The following is a 21841-nucleotide window of genomic DNA, read 5'->3' on the forward strand; positions in this document are numbered from 1 at the left end:
ATGCTTCTTTCATATTATGCAGTTATGTTATTGTTATGTGTAATTATGTGTAGCCATTTATTAAGGATTTATTATGGGTTTTTAGGCTGAGGAACAAATTAAATGAATTACCATGTATTCTTATGGGAAAATTCGTTTCTACATCCGAACATTTTCTACATCCGAAATTGGTTGTGGAACAAATTAAATTCGTATGTAGAGGTACCACTGTAGTTTTCTGTCTGCAGTATGATCTATACTGCAAATATACTGGCTACAGTATAATCATATACTGTAGTTTTAGCCGGCATGTTGCCGGCAAGGTTAGCACCGGGTGGCACAGTCCAGGCGGCAAGACGGCCGGCAGCATCAACCAGGCCGGCGGGTCGGCCAGGCTAAACCTGCCGGCGTCTCGCCGGCTGCCGGTGCACTGGTCCAGCTGGCGCCTTGCCGGCTGGGGTAGTGGCCAGCAGCATCAACCCAGCGGGCACCTGCTGGTGTCACACCGGCTGCCAGCACACTGGTCCAGCCGGCACCTTGCCAGCTGGGGTAGTGGCCGGCAGCATCAACCAGGCCGGCAACTGCCGGCTAGGTTAGTACCCGGCGGCACTAGCCGATAGAGAGAGAGAAAGCAAGGAGTGAAGGGTACCTTATTAAATGTGTATTACTGTAACAGTAAATAAGGGTGTAAGTACTCAGTCTTACTGCCTTCCTCCAGAATGAGGGTTCAAATGGAAGGGGAGAATGTATCATTCAGGCTTCCACCCAAACAAACCATTGCCGGTCTCTGCCAGCCACTGGTATGTGGATGGCAGTCCAAGAGAGGACTGAACATCTCACTGCCCCTTGCCTAAGCTCGGATAATTAACACATTAAGTACTATATACCTAATATTGCTTTTACTTGGTTTCTATCAAAGTATAATTGTCCTTATCTACAAGTACTGCACTGTACTATATATTTCTGTAATATACTACTACCACTAGAGTAAAGCTCAACTGTACTGTGAGTGTTGGATGTTTTTGTTTGGACGACTTGACTGACCACACACGAAACCTACATTTACGATAAACAACATTACTGTAATTCTGTACAGTATAATATGTATACAATTTAAGATTCACTAAGTGTACACATTTTATACAACGACCACTAACTATTTTCGTATGGAGTTCAACACAGCAATCTTTTGGTATGATGCAATTCCTGATGCGTCTGTGTCATCTCTCGCTCAGTACTGTAGGGAATCCAACATCTACAGTAACCCGGTAATAATATTTATCCTATCTTCTACTAATGGGTTAGAAAATCACAATTTAATGATAAAGGTATCGTTAGTAGCATTATAACCATTGAGTAAACACATACAGCCCCAATAACAAAAGAACCAAAAATAGCTGTTTTGTTATCAAATGAACCGGGTATCAGCTATGTTGCTTGTATTTCGATCATCCTACGATAGAAAACAAAGTATGTATTTCGATCATCGTACGATAGAAAACAAAGTATGTATTTCGATCATCGTACGATAGAAAACAAAGTATGTATTTCGATCATCGTACGATAGAAAACAAAGTATGTATTTCGATCATCGTACGATAGAAAACAAAGTATGTATTTCGATCATCGTACGATAGAAAACAAAGTATGTATTTCGATCATCGTACGATAGAAAACAAAGTATGTATTTCGATCATCGTACGATAGAAAACAAAGTATGTATTTCGATCATCGTACGATAGAAAACAAAGTATGTATTTCGATCATTGTACGATAGTAAACAAAGTAGCATAAGACTGACATTTTACATTGCACCCCTATTCACTATGGAGAAAAGATCATCAAGAATATATACAGCCAAATATAAACTAACGAGCTGTAAATGATGGCAAGAAAACAAACAATATTCATAGCTACTATTTTGTCTGTAATCAGGGAAAACTGTCCGTATCTAGGAAACAAAAAGGAAATTTAGTGGGAACCTATGAATGTGCAAATCGCATAACTAAGTGTAAATGCTAAATTTAGAAGATAACATTACGAAGTGTCTAAAAACTGGGAATAAAGTTTTGTTATAAAACCATGTAAATAATTTCTTAAGTTTATAGTCAAGCACCCACAGAGCTAAAAACTATAAAGTATCATGCATCCGTAACATAAATGAAACTCCGGTTAACATGTATGCTATTTGCATATTGTTCATTAATAGGGTAGTAGTTTGGAAGGATTGACTTACAATCATATAATATACCCATTTTAATAACAGTACAGTGGTACCTCTACATACGAATTTAATCCGTTCCAGAACCAACTTCGGATGTAGAAAATGTTCGGATGTAGAAACGAATTTTCCCATAAGAATACATTGAAATAGGATTAATCTGTGGTTGATCCCAAAAACCTATGATAACTTCTTAATAAACTACTACACATAATTTCCCATGAAAATAATGCACACTAAATTAGATAATAGACATGTAAATAAGAAGAATTAGCAAAAAATGATAAATAAGAAACGGGTTTTTAGCGTCACTTTACCTTAGAAACTCCAGCGCAGGTGTTGTTAGTCTTGCTACGCAGAGAGGAGACGGACGGGCGGCGAGGAGGTAGAGAGGTTAACTACGATAAACGTACACTACCATAACTTATTCTAACTTACACTAAGTGAACTTTAACATAACTTAGCTTATTTTTTTTTTTATTTTTATATTTTATATTTTTTTTACATTTCCTTTTTTTCTTTTTGATGATACGTAATTTTAATCACTTTCACTCTCTACACTTAAAATTGACTGAATTTCTTTCGCTTCACTCTTTGCCGTTTTCTTTGTTTCACTTTCTTCCGCTTCACTCTTTGCCGTTTTCTTCGAATCACTTACATCCTCTTCATCACGAGTTCGCTTCGCAGCTTTTTAAAGAAATTATCGATAGATAATTGCTTGGTACGGCTTTTCAGAATGTTTCGAAAGTGAGTTAGGGAAACATCATCGAATTGAGAAACTACACAACAAATCTGCAATTTTTTGGGGTGGTATTTGTCGATGAAGTCGACCACGTCTTGATATTTTCCTAACACCTCTTTTATATGCGCCTAACCTAACATATGTTCTACCTCCTCGCTCCCTTCCTCGTCATCACTCATGTGCTCAGACATAGCATGGAGTTCCTTGAGCTCATCCGTGGTAAGTTCGTCGTGATGTTCGGCGACGAGTTCTGTAACGTCATCTGCGTCGACCTCCAGACCCATGGACTTGCCAAGGGAGACGATTTCCTCAACGGCTTCCGCTGCACCCACCACGGGATCAGGTTCGGGGTCAAAACCTTCAAAATCTCGAGAAGAAACTGCATCAGGCCACAGCTTCTTCCAGGCAGAATTGAGGGTCCGTCGAGTTAATCCCACCCAAGCCTGATCTATGATCTTCAAGCAGTGCACGATGTTGAAGTGGCTCCTCCAAAATTCACGCAAAGTTAAGTTGGTGCTTTGCGTGACATTAAAGCACTGCTTAAATAAGTGCTTGGTGTACAGCTTCTTAAAATTAGAGATGACTTGCTGGTCTGGTCCATGGGCTGGAGGATAGAGGTGGTATTCGGTGGAAGATACAGCACCTTTATGAACTTAAATTCATCGAAGATATCATCTTCAAGTCCGGGGGGGGGGGGGGAGCGGGTGCATTGTCAAGGCATAGCAGGCACTTTAAAGGCAATTTCTGTTCATGAAGATACTTCTTCACAGAAGGGCCGAAAACTTGGTTAACCCATTGCACAAAGAATTGCCTTGTGACCCAGGCCTTCGAGTTGGATCGCCAGAAAACATGAAGCTGGTCCTTATCGATGTTGTGTGCCTTAAAGGCCCTAGGGTTCTCTGAATAGTAAACCAGTAAGGGCTTGACTTTAAAGTCCCCGCTAGCGTTGGCACATAGGGCAAGAGTCAACTGATCCTTCATTGGCTTATGCCCAGGCAATTTCTTCTCTTCGGCGGTGATGTAGGTTCGACTCGGCATCTTCTTCCAAAACAGCCCGGTTTCATCACAATTAAACACTTGCTGCTCTACATAGCCTTCTTTCTGCACGATCCTTTCGAAGTTCTTGACAAAGTCAGCTGCAGCCTTTGTGTCCGCACTAGCAGCCTCTCCGTGGCGAACAACTGAATGAATCCCGGACCGTTTCTTAAATTTCTCGAACCAGCCACGAGATGCCTTGAAATCATCTGAGGAAGGCTCGGTTGAAATCTCCCCAGCATCACCCCCAGAGCTCTCCTCCTTCAAGTCCGTAAAGATGGCGTGCGCCTTCTCGCAGATGACGGTCTCGGTGATGGTGTCGCCAACGATCTCTCTGTCCTTGATCCACACTAGCAGAAGTCGTTCCATCTCTTCTATGATAGGGCTACGGCGTTTTGAAATTATGGTGATCCCCTTAGAAGGTTTCACTGCTTTAATAGCTTCCTTCTGTTTAAGGATTGTCGAGATCTTCGACATATTACGGCCATACTGTTTAGCAAGTTCAATAATTTTCAATAATTTCCTGCTTAACGTCTAAAGAAAGCATTTCCTTCTTCCTTTTCTCACCACTACCACTACCACTGGCAAAATTAAGCCTTTTAGGACCCATACTTTACGTAAATTACCGTTAAAGGATGCACGTAAAAAATCACGATTAAAACAAAGTTAATAGCAGAACGCACAGAGCATAACCGCAAGAAGCCAACGAGAACAGAGGACTGACCCAAGCCGCGCTAATTGAGGGTCCCTCCGAGGTCGAAGTGCTGCCTTCTATCGGCGGAAATAAAAAACACTTCAGGCGCTATGAGCACCGACTACGCGTACGAGTATTGTTTACTTCGGGTGTCGAAAAAAACATTCGGGTGTAGAGTAGGAACATGTTCGAATTGTACTTCGTGTAGAAAAATTCGGATACAACCATACAACCGGTACGACGAAAATTGCTTACTTCGTGTGTCGAAATAAAATTCGGGTTTAGAGTAAAAAATTTGCTCGGATTTTACTTCGGATGTTGGAAAATTCGGATGTAGATACGTTCGTGTGTAGAGGTTCCAATGTATATAGTTTCATATTTAAGTAAAATCATAATATTTACCAGTAATTTGATATTTATTTATTTATGGTACCCAGGCTGTTGTTCACAGTTTTTACCAAGACATGGCAGTAGATGGTGGTTGCTGATAGGTAAACATTTGAGTGAATTATTACGTAAACATTGGGTTAAATTTCAGAAATTGTGTTTCATTTTAATACTTTCTTAAAACAGAAATACAGCTTATTGTATAAACTGAAAACATAAATATCAGTAATAATTGCTTGTTTTAGGAAATTTGGAAAGTATAAACGTAAACAATGGAAAAGATTATAATTTGCTATGATTTTATTTACAAATATTAATTGTGAATACATGCATTATTATTGGATACAGTTAAGCGAAACACCAGTTTAATAAAAATCAGGTTTATTCCAAATATAACTGTAATTTCTTACCTCGGTAAATGGATATAAAGTGTACAGTGAGAGCTGGGACAAGCTGGGTGAAGGGAGAGAGAAGTGGCACAAAGCATGCCCAGTGTAAAGGAGACCGGGCTATTTGAAATCATCGTGCTGCGAGTTTTTATTGTGAATATGAGAATTTGTATTTACTAAGTGTAAGTGAAATTGCAAAGTAGAAACTCACATACAGCGCAGGCTGATTGTACTTTACTAATAATATCTACCTATTGAAAGGAGAGTAAATGGGAATGTTTTTATTTTAGGGAATAAGCAATATGAACATCAGGTTAGTACAGAAATAAATCTTATTAAAATTCCGTTGTTATGGGGAGTTTAAGGTGAAGTGGCGATAAATTTGTTGCTAATTTAGCAGCAGCCTTTGCTTTTACATTAACAGAACTCTGCAATAAAACAGAATAAAGCAACCAATAAGTGTAATTTCATGTACTTTACACCAATTTAAAGTTAGCCAAATATCAAATAGACTAACCTTTTAGTGCACTGCTCATTAATTGGTTAAGATTATCATAAATCAATGAAAAATAAGTAAGAAGGGATTAAAAGCAAATAAGAGAATGCTCACTCCACAATATGGTGTATGCATTTTGAATAAATAAACATTACAACAGTATTACACATATAAGGACAAAATTACAGTTAGTAGCAAAACACACAGCAGTCATTTGAAAATGACCAGCAACTAAGGTACTTGTAACTATCAGCTTACCAGGGACCAGAATGAAACATCAAACAAAATTATTGAAATGGAAAGTTACAATTGCTAAATTACGTCTCTATGTACGTACCAGTATTTCACTGTGAAACCAATATGCATTGTAGAGTACTTTCAATCATATCTATACAGACATTCAAATCTAAAATGGTAGTAAAAAGAGTAGCAAATGCACAATAGGCTTATGAAACATATTCATTTAGTACCCATTGGTTATCCCTTTATGATGTTAATCAGCATCCCTCAAGATTACCTTCACAGTAAATTATTAAGATGAAAAGAATGGATAATGAAGGTAATGATTCCATCATACTAAAAAACACATACAGTACTAATATACATTCAGTAATAAGACCATTCAACTGAAACTTTAATTTCCAATTCAAAGTTTTGCAAAGTTTCTCACGTCTTCAATACCAAATTACTGTCTAAAGAAAATTTGAAATGACCCATACACTCAACAATAGGTCAACATTCCACTTAAATAAATTCTTAGCAATAAAACAAACAATGAATAGGATAACTTACAGCAATATTGGACTGGTTTAGTGTGGCTCCCTCAATAGTGATCTTTTCAGCAGAAGCATGCAGAAGACATTCTGGCCACTTTTCCCTCAGGTATACCACACTTACACTAACAATATGTATGCCAAAAAACTGAAAGCAGAGAAAGAAATAAAAACATTAATTTAAATTCACATTACGTTAGTGTAATCTTCAGACACTACTGGGCTGTATACCCTACTGGGTATGCAACCCAGGATTCATAGTACCTTTGGTAGCAATGAAGTAATTCCCAATATTGTCTGTGCACATTGCAAGAATGGAGGGATAAGGAGATGGGCCCTTCCTGTGGTTCAATTGGCTTATGTTATAAAAGAAATACACTATCTTGAAAATTTCAATGTACAGTATTTTTATTGGAAAACCATGAATTTACAATAGCCAGGAAGGCTACTTAAGGGGAAAAACTTCTTGCTACATGATTTTTTTTACTCCAGACCAGGAAGAAGAAGATGGTAATCCTCTGAAGTACCAGGAAAGCAGCATGAAAAGGAAGCAGGACATATACCAACAGGTGTAGGTGAGAAAGGAATAAGATTAGCAACCCACGTGTCACGAAAATGAGCTGAAGAAAAACCATAAGTCTGTTATCACATATAAGGCCCAAAAACGGTTAGTGGTGCGTATATTACCAGATACACATAAAGTATGCCACTAGGTATATCCATGTCATAAACACTTGGGAATGAGGAGTCACAGCTATCTGTAACAGGTGAGATACAAAAGTTACTGACAGGTCTGGTAAGAAGGATGTCAAGGAAGCATAAGTTTCCTTGAAAAACACTGGTACAATCTTAGGAAATTCTATGATCTTGAGGGCATCTCAATAGATCAGCACAATAAATGTCAAAAGTGGAGTAACCAGTACTGGTAATAGTAGCAGTTGAGGGCACATGATCAAATATAATAGCCACTGAAACTTGCAATTACTCAAATTTAAAAACAAGCATCCGTCCACACACACACAAAAAAAAAAAAAAAAAAAAGAGAGAGAGACCTGTCTAATGAACCTATGCTTTATAGGCTTTGAGGTTTGCCTTGAATCACATGTAGGGCAATGCCTAAAACTTTTAGGTTTTCCTGACTTCCGGCAGGGCAAACAACAGGCCTTAAAAACTTGTACAAGAAAAACTACCAAAAAAAAAAAAAAAAAAAAGACAAACAGAGAGAACTACTCAGGGTAATATCACTGATATCACCAACCAGAGGAAAGTTAATGACTAAGATAAAGGCAGCCATAAGTTCACATAAAACATCATTTATTGGGAGTGCTACACAAAGGATCATATGTACAGATAGAGAGAATAGATTTTTACTTCAAATTCAAGGTCAAATATGTCCCTACTAGAGGAGGAACGACAATGAGTTTCAGGAAGATTAAATGTAACAATTAGTAATGATTATAGTAATTGTCACAAGATAAATCATTTTTTCTAATTAATCAGGTAACACAAATAACAGTTTATTAATAATAAAATCTATTTTTATACTAAGCTTACGTTAATATTACTTCATTTCCAGAAGTTTGGTTTATCAATGTTTCAAACAAAAATTAAGTAAAACTTCCCCACTTCTTTCTTTTCAAAATATATATGGCCCTAATAAGATAATAAAACAATGGCAAGGACCGCCAGCAGTTACATGTACAAGTATTTCAGTTTTGAAGTGTTAGTATTCCATTTTCCTTGATATCACAAGCAGGACAAATTTTATTATTAAATTTCTGTAATTTCTTTACATACAAAATAGCAAACACATGGCACAGATTTCCAATGGATATATATATATATATATATATATATATATATATATATATATATATATATATATATATACTGTATACAGTATTATATATACAGTACATAAATATTTTTACAGCTCTCACAATAAATTTAATAACTTTAATAATTCTATTGAAGTTATCATCATTATTCAAATTGTTGGTATAATCCAAATGATTTAAATAATAAGTTCAAATATTTTCAAAATTATCAACATCAATTATAATTATATTTATTATTGAAATTGCAATTATTAAAACAAGTCTAGTAATTTCAATAATAATAATAATCTTAATTTAGAATTAAAATAATTATCGATAATGGTTTTTAGAATTATTAAAATAAAATTTTCAAAATTACAGATTAATAAATGACAGAAAACATTAACACTTAATTTTAGGGAACACATTAACAAATGGCAGGAAAGACTAACACTTTACATTACGATAGACTTAAAATTAAATTTCTTTTTCTTATTTTTCTGCCTTTTTCTAATCTTGTGTTTTTTTTTTTTACTTCACATCGTGTTTTTTTCTAAATTTAATTACGCAAAAGCCCTTATGGGACCAATTAATTTCATGTTGCGAGGCATCTCTGTATATATTTATACACATATAAATATCTATATATAAATATATATATATATATATATATATATATATATATATATATATATATATATATATATATACATACATACATATATATATATATATATATATATATATGCATATACATACGTACATATGATATATATACATACAGTGAACCCTCGTTTATCGCGGTAGATAGGTTCCAGACGCGGGCGCGATAGGTGAAAATCCGCGAAGTAGTGACAGCATATTTACCTATTTATTTAACATGTATATTCGGACTTTTAAAACCTTCCCTTGTACGTAGTACTGTTAACAAACCACCCTTTACACCCTGTAATGTACAGAACACTTAATGCATGTACTACAGCACCCTAAACTAAAACAGGCACAAATATTAAAGGCGATTTTATATCATGTGTTTCCTAAACACCTAAAAAGCACGATAAAAAATGGCAACCAATGTTTTGTTTACGTTCATCTCTGATCATAATGAAGAAGCAAACTCATTTAGTGTACACATATATGTACGTATGGTTAGTTTTTGCATCGATTATATTGATTCAGTACTGTATGTTGATTTTTTTATTACCAATGTTTTAGTTTACGTATTTTTCTTAGGACTTCCAAATGAAATCTTTTTCTTTATGACGCCGCCTGAAACGACGGCGTGTACGCTCAGTAAACAACCACGCTCAGAACAAACAAGGCATTTAACACGCATGATGATAGTGATAAATAATGATACAGTACATACAGTATTTACAGTACAAAGCATTTACAAAATATGTTACCTTACAAATATAAATTATACAGTACTTGTACGTAGCAAAGCAGGAAAACAATTTGAGAGAGAGAGAGAGAGAGAGAGAGAGAGAGAGAGAGAGAGAGAGAGAGAGAGAGAGAGAGAGAGAGAGAGAGATTGTTTTACGTACGTAAATGTAAATTTTAAACAAAAAAAATATGATAGGTTACAACATGTAGACTTTTAAAACCTTCCCTTTAACTTAATGCATACAGTACGTACAGTACTAAACTATAAAACAGGTTAAAGTAAAAAATAAAGATTGTTACTGTACTCACCACGAAAGAAGTTCCAGAAAAACTTGAATGACGATGGCGATGAATTTGCTGCACAGTAGAAATGATGATGATGAAGCTGATGATGTGTTCTACTGTGCAGTCAATGATAGTATTTTACGTCTCTTCAGACGGAGGTGTCTTTTCCTGGGACACCTCTTCAACTTCTTCAATTTCTTCCGAAGGCGTACTAGCAGGAGGAACTGGCTCTTTTTTGCGAGGCTGAAAAAACATTGTGATCGGAAGTTGTTGCCGCTGCTTCTTTTTTCGATCCAAGAGCATCCTGTAGGGAGTCGTGATGTCATCGACCTTGTTGCAGAATTGCATCGAGCGAACCATATCCTCGTCCCACTCTTGCAACATTTCTTTCGCCTCCTTCATATGGTTGCAGAACTTGGCGAGCCGTTCTAATGTTAAGCCCGTTTCTTCTACATTTTCTTGGGTCTCTTCCTGGGTACCCTCACTCTCTTCCTCACTTGCCGATTTCGTCAGGTCTTCGAGGTCTGCGTCAGTTAGGGGCTGGGAATGGCAGTCCAACAACTCGTCGACGTCTTCAGTCGTCATGTCGCCAAACCCGTCACCCCCAATTATGGCAGCCAACTGCACAGATTTCCGTATTGCAGAGTGTTGGATTTCCGACGGAGTAAATCCCTTGTCGTCGTAAACAATATCGGGCCACAGCTTCTTCCAGCTCGCATTTACGGTTGCAGGTTTCATCTCTTGAAGTGCCTTTTGAATATTCTGCAGGCACGTGGCTATGGTGTACTGCCGCCAGTACGCCTTCAAGTTGAAGTCTTCATCCTCGTCATCTTGGGCAGCATCCACACACGCAACGAGGTCCGCCAAGGTATTCTTCGTGTAGAGGGCCTTGAACGCCCTGATAACCCCCTGGTCCATTGGTTGAATTAATGACGTGGTGTTGGGTGGCAGGAACTCAACCTGAACGCCCTCACGCGACAGGTCAGTTGCGTGTCCACCAGCGTTATCCATAAGAAGGATCTTGAATGGCAAGCCCTTCTCTAAGAGATATTCATGGACTTGCGGGATGAAACACTGGTGGAACCAGTTGGAGGTCAGCATCTTCGTAATCCATGCTTTTTGATTATGCATCCAGTACACGGGAAGGAGATTCTTATTTTTGTTTTTCAAAGCGCGAGGATTTTTCGACTTATAAATAAGCCCCGGCTTTAACAAAAATCCAGCAGCATTGCCACACATCACGAGGGTAACGCGATCCTTGAATGCCTTAAAGCCAGAGGCTTTGGCTTCCTCTTTGAACAGGAAAGTTCGCGACGGCATTCTCTTCCAAAACAAGCCGGTTTCATCCATATTAAACACTTGTTCCGGCTTGTATCCACCTTCAGCGATAATGTTCTTGAAAGTCTGGTTCACGTAAGTTTCAGCAGCGGCAGTGTCAGCGGAAGCAGACTCCCCATGCAGGGAAACGCTTTTCAGGGCGAAGCGTTTCTGAAACTTCGCGAACCATCCTTTGCTGGCGGAAAAACGTTGTTTCTGACGCTGGGAATCAGTGGAGGTCCCTGGTTGAGGATCATCTACATCATCATCTTCTTCAGCATGGTCGCCATCGTCGTCATGAGGTTCCTTTGCCGCAAAATTCTCATACAAGCTCAAAGCCTTTGTTCGGATGGTGTTCGTATCCAACGCTATGTTCTTCTTCCGACAGTCGGCAATCCACACAGCTAAAGCACCTTCCATGCGTACGATCGTTTTATTACGCGTTGTAACGACTCGCTTCGCTGATCTGCTAAAGGTGATTGCAGCAGTCTTTCTAATGTTCGCCTCGTCCTTCCTGATGTAGCGAACGGTGGATTCGTTGATGCCAAAATGGCGGCCGGCGGCCGCGTAACTTCTACCATCTTTTAACATGTCGAGAAGCGTAACCTTCTCAGCTATCATCATCATTCTTCGGTGGCGTTTAGGCTCACTACCAGCCTTACTAGAAGCAGAACGCTTGGGAGCCATTGTAACAGAAAGTTCAACAAAAAGTTCAACTTAAAACAGTCGCACACAGCACAGATTAAACTTCACAAACTTAAGAACGTCTACTCAGCAATACGCGGAAAGAGAAAGTGAACGATGCAGACCCGCGAGAACTGTGATGCTGGAAGTTGAAGATGCGGGCAAAACACCAATCACAGGCTAGATAACAAAACTTGAGTTTTGATTCGTCATCTGTCAGCGCTTGAACCAATCACAACCCGTCTTACAGTACATGGTGCGTTGGTTACTCATAGAAGATGCCCCGCGCATACTGAACGTACGTAGATTAAGTACAAGGGTACCGTAATAATAATAAATAATGATAATAATACTGTACAGTACAGTAATAATAATAATAATAATGATTAATAATAATAACAATAATAATTTTATTAACAACAACAACAATAATAATAATAATAACAATAATAATAAAAATTTACGTACGTACGCTATTTTACGCCTCTCTCTCTCTCTCTCTCTCTCTCTCTCTCTCTCTCTCGTACGCTTACAGTACTTATTCGAAATGTGATTTTTGCAACAAAGAATATTATTGGATGCAGTACTGTACTACGTACGTATACATACAAAAGATTCATGGAAAAGAAGCACATCCATTACAGTACACACCATTCTAATATGGTATGACTGCATCTGATTTGCGTTTCATGTTCGATTTAATTTTACTACGTACTGAATTATCGTATGATCACATTCTCTTTTCGTGTTTTATTTCTTTCTGTGCTGAATTATATATCATATGTAATGCAATGAACAATCAGTAAGAGCAGATATTACTAATTACAGTATTAATGGAATTACAGGTAACAAAATATCGTATTTGGTTATCTTCAGATTTCGCGGTATTTTCGAATTTTCCGGAAAATCCGCGATATGTATATATATATGGGTTATGGGAAAACCCCGCGAAGTGGTGAATCCGCGATTGTCGAACCGCGAAGTAGCGAGGGTTCACTGTATATATATGATATATATATATGATATATATACATATATATATGATAATATATATATATATATATATATATATATATATATATATATATATATATATATAAATATATTTTTGGGCTCAAGCCATGGCGTCCTGATGGAAGGTTCCTTTTTGGTAGCTTCCTTGGGTATATACCTACTAAGATATTCCCAGAGAATTTAACCACAGGTTATCACAGAATTCTAACTTCTGGAGCGAGTATCCTAAAGGTTTCCCATTTAAGACATCGTATATCAACAGGGGACGCATGTATTAACGCGCCACATAGCTATCTACACCCTAAACAGAGTTAACACTTCGGTGTGTAGGGGCGGAGAATAGCTGGGAGCCGTTCCACAGCTAATCTCGTTCGTGGCTACTTTTGGTACTCGAGACGTAAACAAACGGGCGCCATTGCTAAATGACGTCACGTCCGTCCTCATCCTTCTGCTAGTAGCTCGCCTATCTTAGACGGATTTTCCCTACGCTCTTTTTATCTAACTGCATCTTCGTCATGTCGCTACCTTCGGCCTCGCCTTCTTCTGGAAAGTTGAGTACAAGGTTCCAGTATTGTTTAATTAAGCTCTGACCGTAAAGTAAATTTTACTTTTCGAGATAATTGATGTTTTGTGGCAGAGCTGTGCCTCTACCGGACCCGCCATTTTATGGCGTCATTGTTGTTCTGCATGCCTTATTTAGTTAGCCTCAACAACGTTTTCCGGCCTTATTAACTAATCGATACTATTAGTTTATTTAGTCTTCATAGCTAGGAACTTTTTATATCGTGTTTTGACGCTTTTTTATCGGTCATCGATTGACCCCATACCAGTTGGCTACTATAGCCCCCAGGCCAGAGCGTCTATATCAGTGTTCATGCATGATATTTTTCAGTGATCCTAGGCTAACTTATGAAGATAGTGGCATTATTTTACAATACTTTTGACTGTGATGCAAGTGTTTTCGCCTTCAGGGACCATATAGGGGACAGGTTAGATAGTGTGTCTTTCTAACCTAACCTACAAGTAGGACCCCTATATGCTTCCTTCATCCCCTGCCTTAGGGCATCCCCTCTGTGTAGCCTTGCTCCCCCTACCACGTAAGGGGATCAAGCTCATATCAGAGTATATTATCGCCTCTCTGTCCTCCCTAAGGGAATGATCCCCCCTTAGGGTTGCGTCCGAGAGTGAGGAACGGCTAGTCCTTCCTCTATTGCTGGGGCTAGGTCTCCGACCTTTCCTGCAATAGCGATACGTCTTCCATCCTTCCTAGTTCAGGACGTACATCCCTGCTCTAGGTTAGGTTTTGGAGGGGTTAGTTCTGTTCCTTGCTGAAACGATACCCATGCACCGTTTTCAGTCAAGCTGCCTTACCTTAGGCTAGGGAGTGTCCTCCCTTCCTCAGTGGCCGCTCTGGTACAGAACCCCCTCCACGGAAGACCCTTATCTTCTCCCCTCCCCACCTATCTCTTGTATGGCCTAGCCTATACTTAGGTTAGTCTATACCCATCTGTCCCCTGTCCTACAACTCCTCCTTAGGGTGGAGTGATAGGGCTACCTTGAGCTTCTGTGTGCAGTCCGCTCTGGTACATATACCCTTCATAGTGTCCTATGGGGTTAGCCACTGGATGCGTTCTGTATGCAGGGGTTTTCCCCCCACCGCTCTTGGGTGTCCCCTAGCCCTCCCTTGGGCTACCTTAGCTCCCGGTCCTCTGCGGCCCCTGCTTCTGGGTGATAGGGTCAGCCTCTATCATGGGTACACCCACTCAGGTGGGATGTCTGGGGGTCCGTGGCCGGACCCCTACATCCCTCCTTCTGTCTCTTTCACTATCCGGGTGCTGGTCCCTTGCCGCCTCCACTGTCGGTGATACCCACCTCCTACCTTGGTGACTCATCCCTTAACCTCTCGGCCGCCAGTCCTCCGTGTGCCGGGGGACAGCCGCCTGCCGCCGGCTTCCAGCCGATGGCTCTCCCTCCTTCCTCATAGCTTGGTCGTCCGCCCGCCGGCCAGCCCCCGGAGTGCCGGCATCCGCCGCCGGCAGTCCGGTTCTGCTATAACCATCCTTGTTCCTGTCACCAAGCCGGCAACCTCCGGCTGCCGGAGCCGCCGCTTCCTCCGCCGGCGTGCCGCCGCTGTGCCGGCGGCCGCCACCCTGGTATTACTCTTGACTTCTATATTGTCTGTCCTAATGCCAGAAACTCTGCTGGAGCGGCCTCCGGCGTGCCGGAGGTCTGCCGGAACCTTCCGGAGGCGTCAAGGCGACTTGCACCCCCTTCTACTAGCTATCATCTGATATTGATAGCCCTACACTGCAACCAGATGACTTGTTTACGTAAATGGATCGGTATCTTATTACCGTTCTATTGGTAATCATGCTGTCTTCTTGCATATCACAGATTTCCAGCATGCTGTGTGTATCTTAGCACGGCTGGTTGCCGGAAACCGTTACCCTATGGGATCTTTTAGTCCCCTATTCTGGAACTGAGTGGCCTCAGTCCCAACCTTATATCCTTGACAATTCCCAATAGAATTCTATCTGCCCTACGGACTTTCTATATTGAATTCTATCCTGTGCCTTCGGTCACTTCGGATTGTCCAGTTTAAATTAATGATTAATATTAACTTTAGTTTAAGAGTCATTCTTATGACCCCCCCATACTCATATTCTCTTTCTTTTACAGGAGGAGCAGATGAAATGTGATCACGACTTCTGCGCCGTGAAACGCCCGCACTTCTACGGGCATACGGCGTGTAGGACCCACGCCCCTTGTGCCAACAAGAAAGGGGATTTGAAGTTCTGGGACCCGCAGAACTGTATGGTCTGCCAGGATCGCCTAGTCGATGCCTTTCATAATCCTCCCTCAGCGGAGGTCAGGGACACTTCTCGGGATAAGCTACGCAAGTGGGTGCGTGGCTTCCAGAAGAACGCCACTGGACCATACCTGGCCACTGAAGAAATGAGGTCCCTTCTGTTCCCAAAGGCCTCCCCCGATTCTGTGGTGCCCAAAGAACTGATCCCCACTGTCCAGATCACGGTGGAACCAGACGTAGGCATGGCCCAGTCCATGCACGAGTGCCACCTGGATTCCGAGAACGACGAACATATGTCGGATATTTCGGAGGGCACGGAGAAGACCCTTATGGCCCAAGGTGCGGAAGATGAAGAGGACCAGGTGGAATACACCGAGTCGGAGCAGGAGGTCGCTCCGCCTTCCATCACCGCCCCTACTCCTACACCGACGGAAGTGTCTCTCCCGTCTACCTCCGCTACCCCGGAACCCATTCCATCCGCCCAAGAGATGTTCCGGATGATCAAAGCCATTATGGACGACAGGCTTAAAGAAACTCACGAGTTCATCAGGTCCATGAAGGGGTCCAAAGAACCGAAGAAGATCTCGGTTAAGGATCTCCCTGCATGCTCACATGCCAACCCCTGGAGGTATGCGGAGCATATGGTTATCGCGACCGGCAGGATCTTTATCAGCGATAAGATCGGCACGGTCCCCCTGGAAGATGTGGAGTTCTTCCCGAACTTTGAGGCTTACCCGGACTGTTACGTCCGGCTTCGTTCTGAACCTGCCTCTAAAGAAGAGACCGAACCCAAGGAGGAGATAGTGTTCGATCTCTCGAAGGGCCAGGCTATGCTAGCCACCGCATTTAAAAGTAGGGGTTTTACCTGCTCTAAGCTTCCGGCCCTGAGCAAGAAGCACCCTACTTACGTCGCACCCGACGATGCAGTCCTTCCCTTCATGGAAAAGGCCTTCGCTGCGTGCCACAAGGCTGTGGAAGAAGGAAAACCCTGCCCTGCACTGGAGGAGTGCAGACCCTTCTCCATAGTAACTCCCCCCGACGCTCGACACTGGAAGGATATCCAGCATACATTCGTGGTGGGAAAGCTAGATCCTGACGTAGCCGGACGTCAGTTTAACGAAGACCTCCCGAAACTCAACGACCACCTCCTTCGTCGGGAACAAGATACGAAGGAGAGGCTTGCAGCATCCATGTCCCACCAGGTACAACTTGATATCATGGCTTGTGACACCAGAGTCCAAGACCACTACATGGTACTCGCCAAATCCCACATGGCAACCCTGGTGAAGGATTTGTATCACTTCATGAAGGCTCGGAGAGCCTGTCGAGAATTCGTGTTCTCAGGTGCCACTGTGAAACACGAACCCCGGAGACTGATTTCCTCCAACATCTGGGGTAAGCACCTCATTCCCTCTGACCTCGTGAAAGAGATCACCGACAAGGCCGCCACGGAGAACAGGAACCTTCTCCACAAGTGGGGCATGTCGAAGAAGAGGAAATCCTCCCAGGACGACGGACCTCAACCTAAGAGGAAATCCTCCAAGCAGAAACCCCAGCAACGTCAACAGAGACGGCAGTTTCTCAGTTTCTGGGACCCGCTACTCCCCAAGTGGCTGCTCAGCCACAGCAGACCTTTCAGCTGGTCACCCAACCGGTCTTGTCACAGTCGCCGGTTTTCACCCCTGCTTTCGAGCAACAGACGACTACCTTTCGTCCCAAAGGTAGAGGCTCAAACAGAGGTGCAGGCAGAGATGCATCTCGCCGTCCCTCCAGAGGCAGAGGAGGAAGGGGAGCTAGCGTCCGAGGCAGTAAACCCTCGGGACACCAGAAGCAATGAAGTGCTTCCGGTGGGAGGAAGACTCCGCCAATTCCAGGATCGTTGGACCTTCGATCCCTGGGCGCACAGCATAGTCAAGAAGGGTCTAGGCTGGAGTTGGACTCAACCACCCCCAACCTTCCAGCAATTCTTCCAACAATCAACCCCCCTTCAGGAAGAATATGTCCTAGATCTCTTGAACAAGAAGGTGATAAGGAGGGTAAAGTCCACCAGGTTCCAAGGGAGACTGTTTTGCGTCCCCAAGAAAGACTCCGACAAACTCAGAGTCATTCTGGACTTATCCCCCCTCAACAAGTTCATAGCGAACGACAAGTTCAAGATGCTGACTCTTCAACAGATAAGGACCCTTCTGCCTCGAGGTTCTTACACGGTCTCCATAGACCTGGCGGATGCCTACTGGCACGTTCCAATGAACCATCACGCTTCCTCCTACCTAGGATTTCGACTCCAAAGGAAAAGCTACGCCTTCAGGGCCATGCCCTTCGGCCTCAATGTGGCCCCTCGGATCTTCACAAAGCTGGCGGACGCCATAGTACAACAGCTCCGCCTCCGAGACGTCCAGGTGATGGCCTACCTCGACGATTGGCTAGTCTGGGCTCCATCGCCCGAGGATTGTTTAAAATCCTGCAGCAAAGTCACCCAGTACCTAGAACACCTGGGATTCAAGATAAACGTGAAGAAATCTCGCCTCTCTCCAGCTCAGAAGTTCCAATGGTTAGGAATCCAATGGAACCTTCAGTCACACCGCCTTTCCATCCCACAGAAGAAAAGGAAGGAAATAGCAGGGTCTGTCAAGCGACTACTGAAATCCAAGCGAATCTCAAGACGCCAGCAGGAACGAGTTCTAGGCTCTCTACAGTTCGCCTCAGTGACAAACCCGGTGCTTCGTGCACAGCTAAAGGATGCCGCGGGAGTCTGGAGACGTTCTGCATCCATCGCTCGAAGAGACCTCAAGAGACGGCTCCCAAACAGACTTCGACTTCTCCTCAAGCCGTGGTCGGAAGCAAAGGCCCTGAAAAGGTCCATTCCTCTTCAACACCCACCTCCATCACTCAACATCCACACGGACGCTTCGCTGGAGGGTTGGGGAGGTCACTCCCACCAAAAACAGGCTCAAGGCACATGGTCTCCCCTATTCAAGACGTTTCACATCAACATCTTGGAGGCCATGGCGGTCCTTCTAACTCTGAAGAAACTCTCCCCGCCTCCCTCGATCCATATTCGTCTAACCCTAGACAACTCGGTGGTAGTTCGATGTCTCAATCGCCAAGGCTCAAGATCGCCCCAGATAAATCAGGTGCTTCTGACAATCTTCCGTCTGGCAGAGAAGAAGAAATGGCACCTGTCTGCAGTTCACCTACAAGGATTCCGCAACGTGACGGCGGACGCTCTATCAAGGACAAGCCCGATAGAGTCGGAATGGTCTCTAGACGCAAGATCATTCTCCTTCATCTCTCACCAAGTCCCAGAACTTCAGATCGATCTCTTCGCAACGAGCGACAACAATCAACTTCCTCGGTATGTGGCCCCGTACGAGGACCCCAAGGCAGAAGCAGTGGAAGCCATGTCACTGGACTGGAACAGATGGTCCAAGATCTACCTGTTCCCTCCCACCAACCTTTTGCTGAAAGTCCTCTCCAAGCTGAGAACCTTCAAAGGGACAGCGGCCCTAGTGGCTCCCAAGTGGCCCCGGAGCAACTGTTACCCCCTGGTCCTGGAGCTGCAGCCCACGCTGATCCCTCTCCCGGGCCCAGTTCTCTCCCAACAAGTACAGAAGTCGACTGTCTTCGCTTCATCATCGAAAATCAAGGACCTTCATCTCATGATTTTCTCTCCCTAGCCGCAAAGAAGAGGTTTGGGATCTCGAAGAAAAGTCTAGACTTCCTCGAGGAATACAAGACCGAATCCACAAGACGGCAATACGAATCATCTTGGAGAAAATGGGTCTCATTCGTCAAGGCAAAAAATCCTAAGGAAATCACCATTGATTTCTGCATGTCCTTCTTCATTCACCTTCATGGACAGGGATTAGCAGCCAATACGATCTCTACTTGCAAATCGGCCTTGACTAGACCACTGTTGTATGCCTTCCAAATTGATCTGTCCAGCGACATCTTCAATAAACTGCCGAAAGCATGCGCTCGTCTACGCCCAGCACCCCCACCGAAACCGATCTCCTGGTCATTGGACAAGGTGCTCCAATTCGCCTCCAACTTGGATAATGATTCATGCCCTCTCAAGGATCTGACTCAGAAAGTTATATTTCTCTTTGCTCTTGCTTCAGGAGCCCGAGTCAGCGAAATAGTGGCATTATCAAGAGAAGAGGGTCACATCCTGTTTACTGATTCAGGAGACATTACCCTCTCCCCGGATCCGACGTTTCTCGCCAAAAACGAATTACCCACCAAAAGATGGGGCCCCTGGAGAATATGCCCCCTGAAGGAAGATGCCTCTCTATGCCCAGTAGAGAGCCTCAAGGTCTATCTTCGCAGAACTTCGAACTTTGGTGGAGGCCAACTCTTCAAAGGAGAAACATCGGGCAGCGACCTGTCACTGAAACAATTAAGAGCGAAAATCACCTACTTCATTCGCAGAGCGGATCCTGACAGTACACCCGCCGGTCACGATCCTAGAAAAGTTGCATCGTCTCTGAATTTCTTTCAGAGTATGGACTTCGAAAGCCTGAAAAGCTTCACAGGCTGGAAGTCCTCGCGTGTTTTCTTCAAACATTATGCGAAACAAGTGCACAAAGTCTAACATTTTGTGGTAGCCGCAGGTAGTGTAATGAAACCTGCACCTAACTCTGCATAGAACAGCGAGTTACTTGGGACTCTAACTCTTCGGGTGCCTATGTTGACCCTCGAGCGATACGTAGTGATGTCGAAAACACTTAGTGCTTTCTTATAACTGTTCTTATCCCAGGTGAAATGTCATAGTCGTCACACAAGTGCCGCATGCCTAGAGCATGATGTGTTTTAATTAAAGACTGACGTTCCTTGAGAACGAGTGCCTACTAATAAATTTGAAATTCCCTTTCAGATTCAAGAGCAAGTCTTTATTACTATGTACATTATAATTTACTGTAAATTAACTTTACTTATTACTGCAATTCATTTAATTTTCTGCAATTGTGAAATAAAATTCCTATTTTATTACTTGTGCGTCTCAATCCGCTCCTACTTATACTATGAAATACATGCCTGTCATAGTTTTATTATCCCCTTCCTTATGGTTCATGGAGATACTAAGGTCCTAACCCTTATTATATATTCACCTTTGCAATGTAATATTCCAATACGAATACTTACTCTTCATACCCTAGAGACGAAACTATCCTTCTCTACATACAGTGTCCAACCACCACTTGTCTGCCTTCGAGAATGTTTAAATACGAATACAAACCATTCAGTCTCGTCTCCAAGTTCTTCAGGTTCTTCTAGCAAGGTGAATAGCCCTTCGATAACCACTTTGATCTCGGAATGGCCCGTGGGAACTTCACTGCCAAGGGGGGCAGGAAGGTTCTTCCCTACGGTTCTTTTTATTAAGATTTCTATGCTACCTTGTTCAAAGCCTTTGGCACTTACCCAATAGGGGAAAATCTACCACGATACATTGATTCTCTGGTATTCTTCCATCAGGACGCCATGGCTTGAGCCCAAAAAACGGATTTTGAGCGAAGCGAAAAATCTATTTTTGGGTGAGATAGCCATGGCGTCCTGATGGACCCTCCCTGCTACTTCGTCCAGTTTTTAGGTCCCACCCTGCTCTGCTGTATCATGGTGATCGGCAAGCAACTGGGTTCAGGATGAGGACGGACGTGACGTCATGTAGCAATGACGCCCGTTTGTTTACGTCTCGAGTACCAAAAGTAGCCACGAACGAGATTAGCTGTGGAACGGCTCCCAGCTATTCTCCGCCCCTACACACCGAAGTGTTAACTCTGTTTAGGGTGTAGATAGCTATGTGGCGCGTTAAT

The 21841-nt window shown here is 42.6% G+C and overlaps 1 protein-coding gene across 1 annotated transcript in view; it reads right to left on the bottom strand.

Moving 5' to 3' along the window:
• The window catches only part of LOC137652750 (protein hobbit-like), a 175095-nt gene that overhangs the window by 72601 nt on the left and 80653 nt on the right, over positions 1-21841 (bottom strand). The window contains exon 5 of the mRNA XM_068386156.1: positions 6736-6864. Within this exon, the coding sequence (XP_068242257.1) occupies positions 6736-6864 (129 nt within the window). The remainder of the gene's footprint in view (positions 1-6735; positions 6865-21841) is intronic.

The sequence above is a fragment of the Palaemon carinicauda genome, chromosome 14 (genome assembly GCF_036898095.1).
Source record: "Palaemon carinicauda isolate YSFRI2023 chromosome 14, ASM3689809v2, whole genome shotgun sequence".
In the NCBI taxonomy this organism is placed as follows: domain Eukaryota; kingdom Metazoa; phylum Arthropoda; class Malacostraca; order Decapoda; family Palaemonidae; genus Palaemon; species Palaemon carinicauda.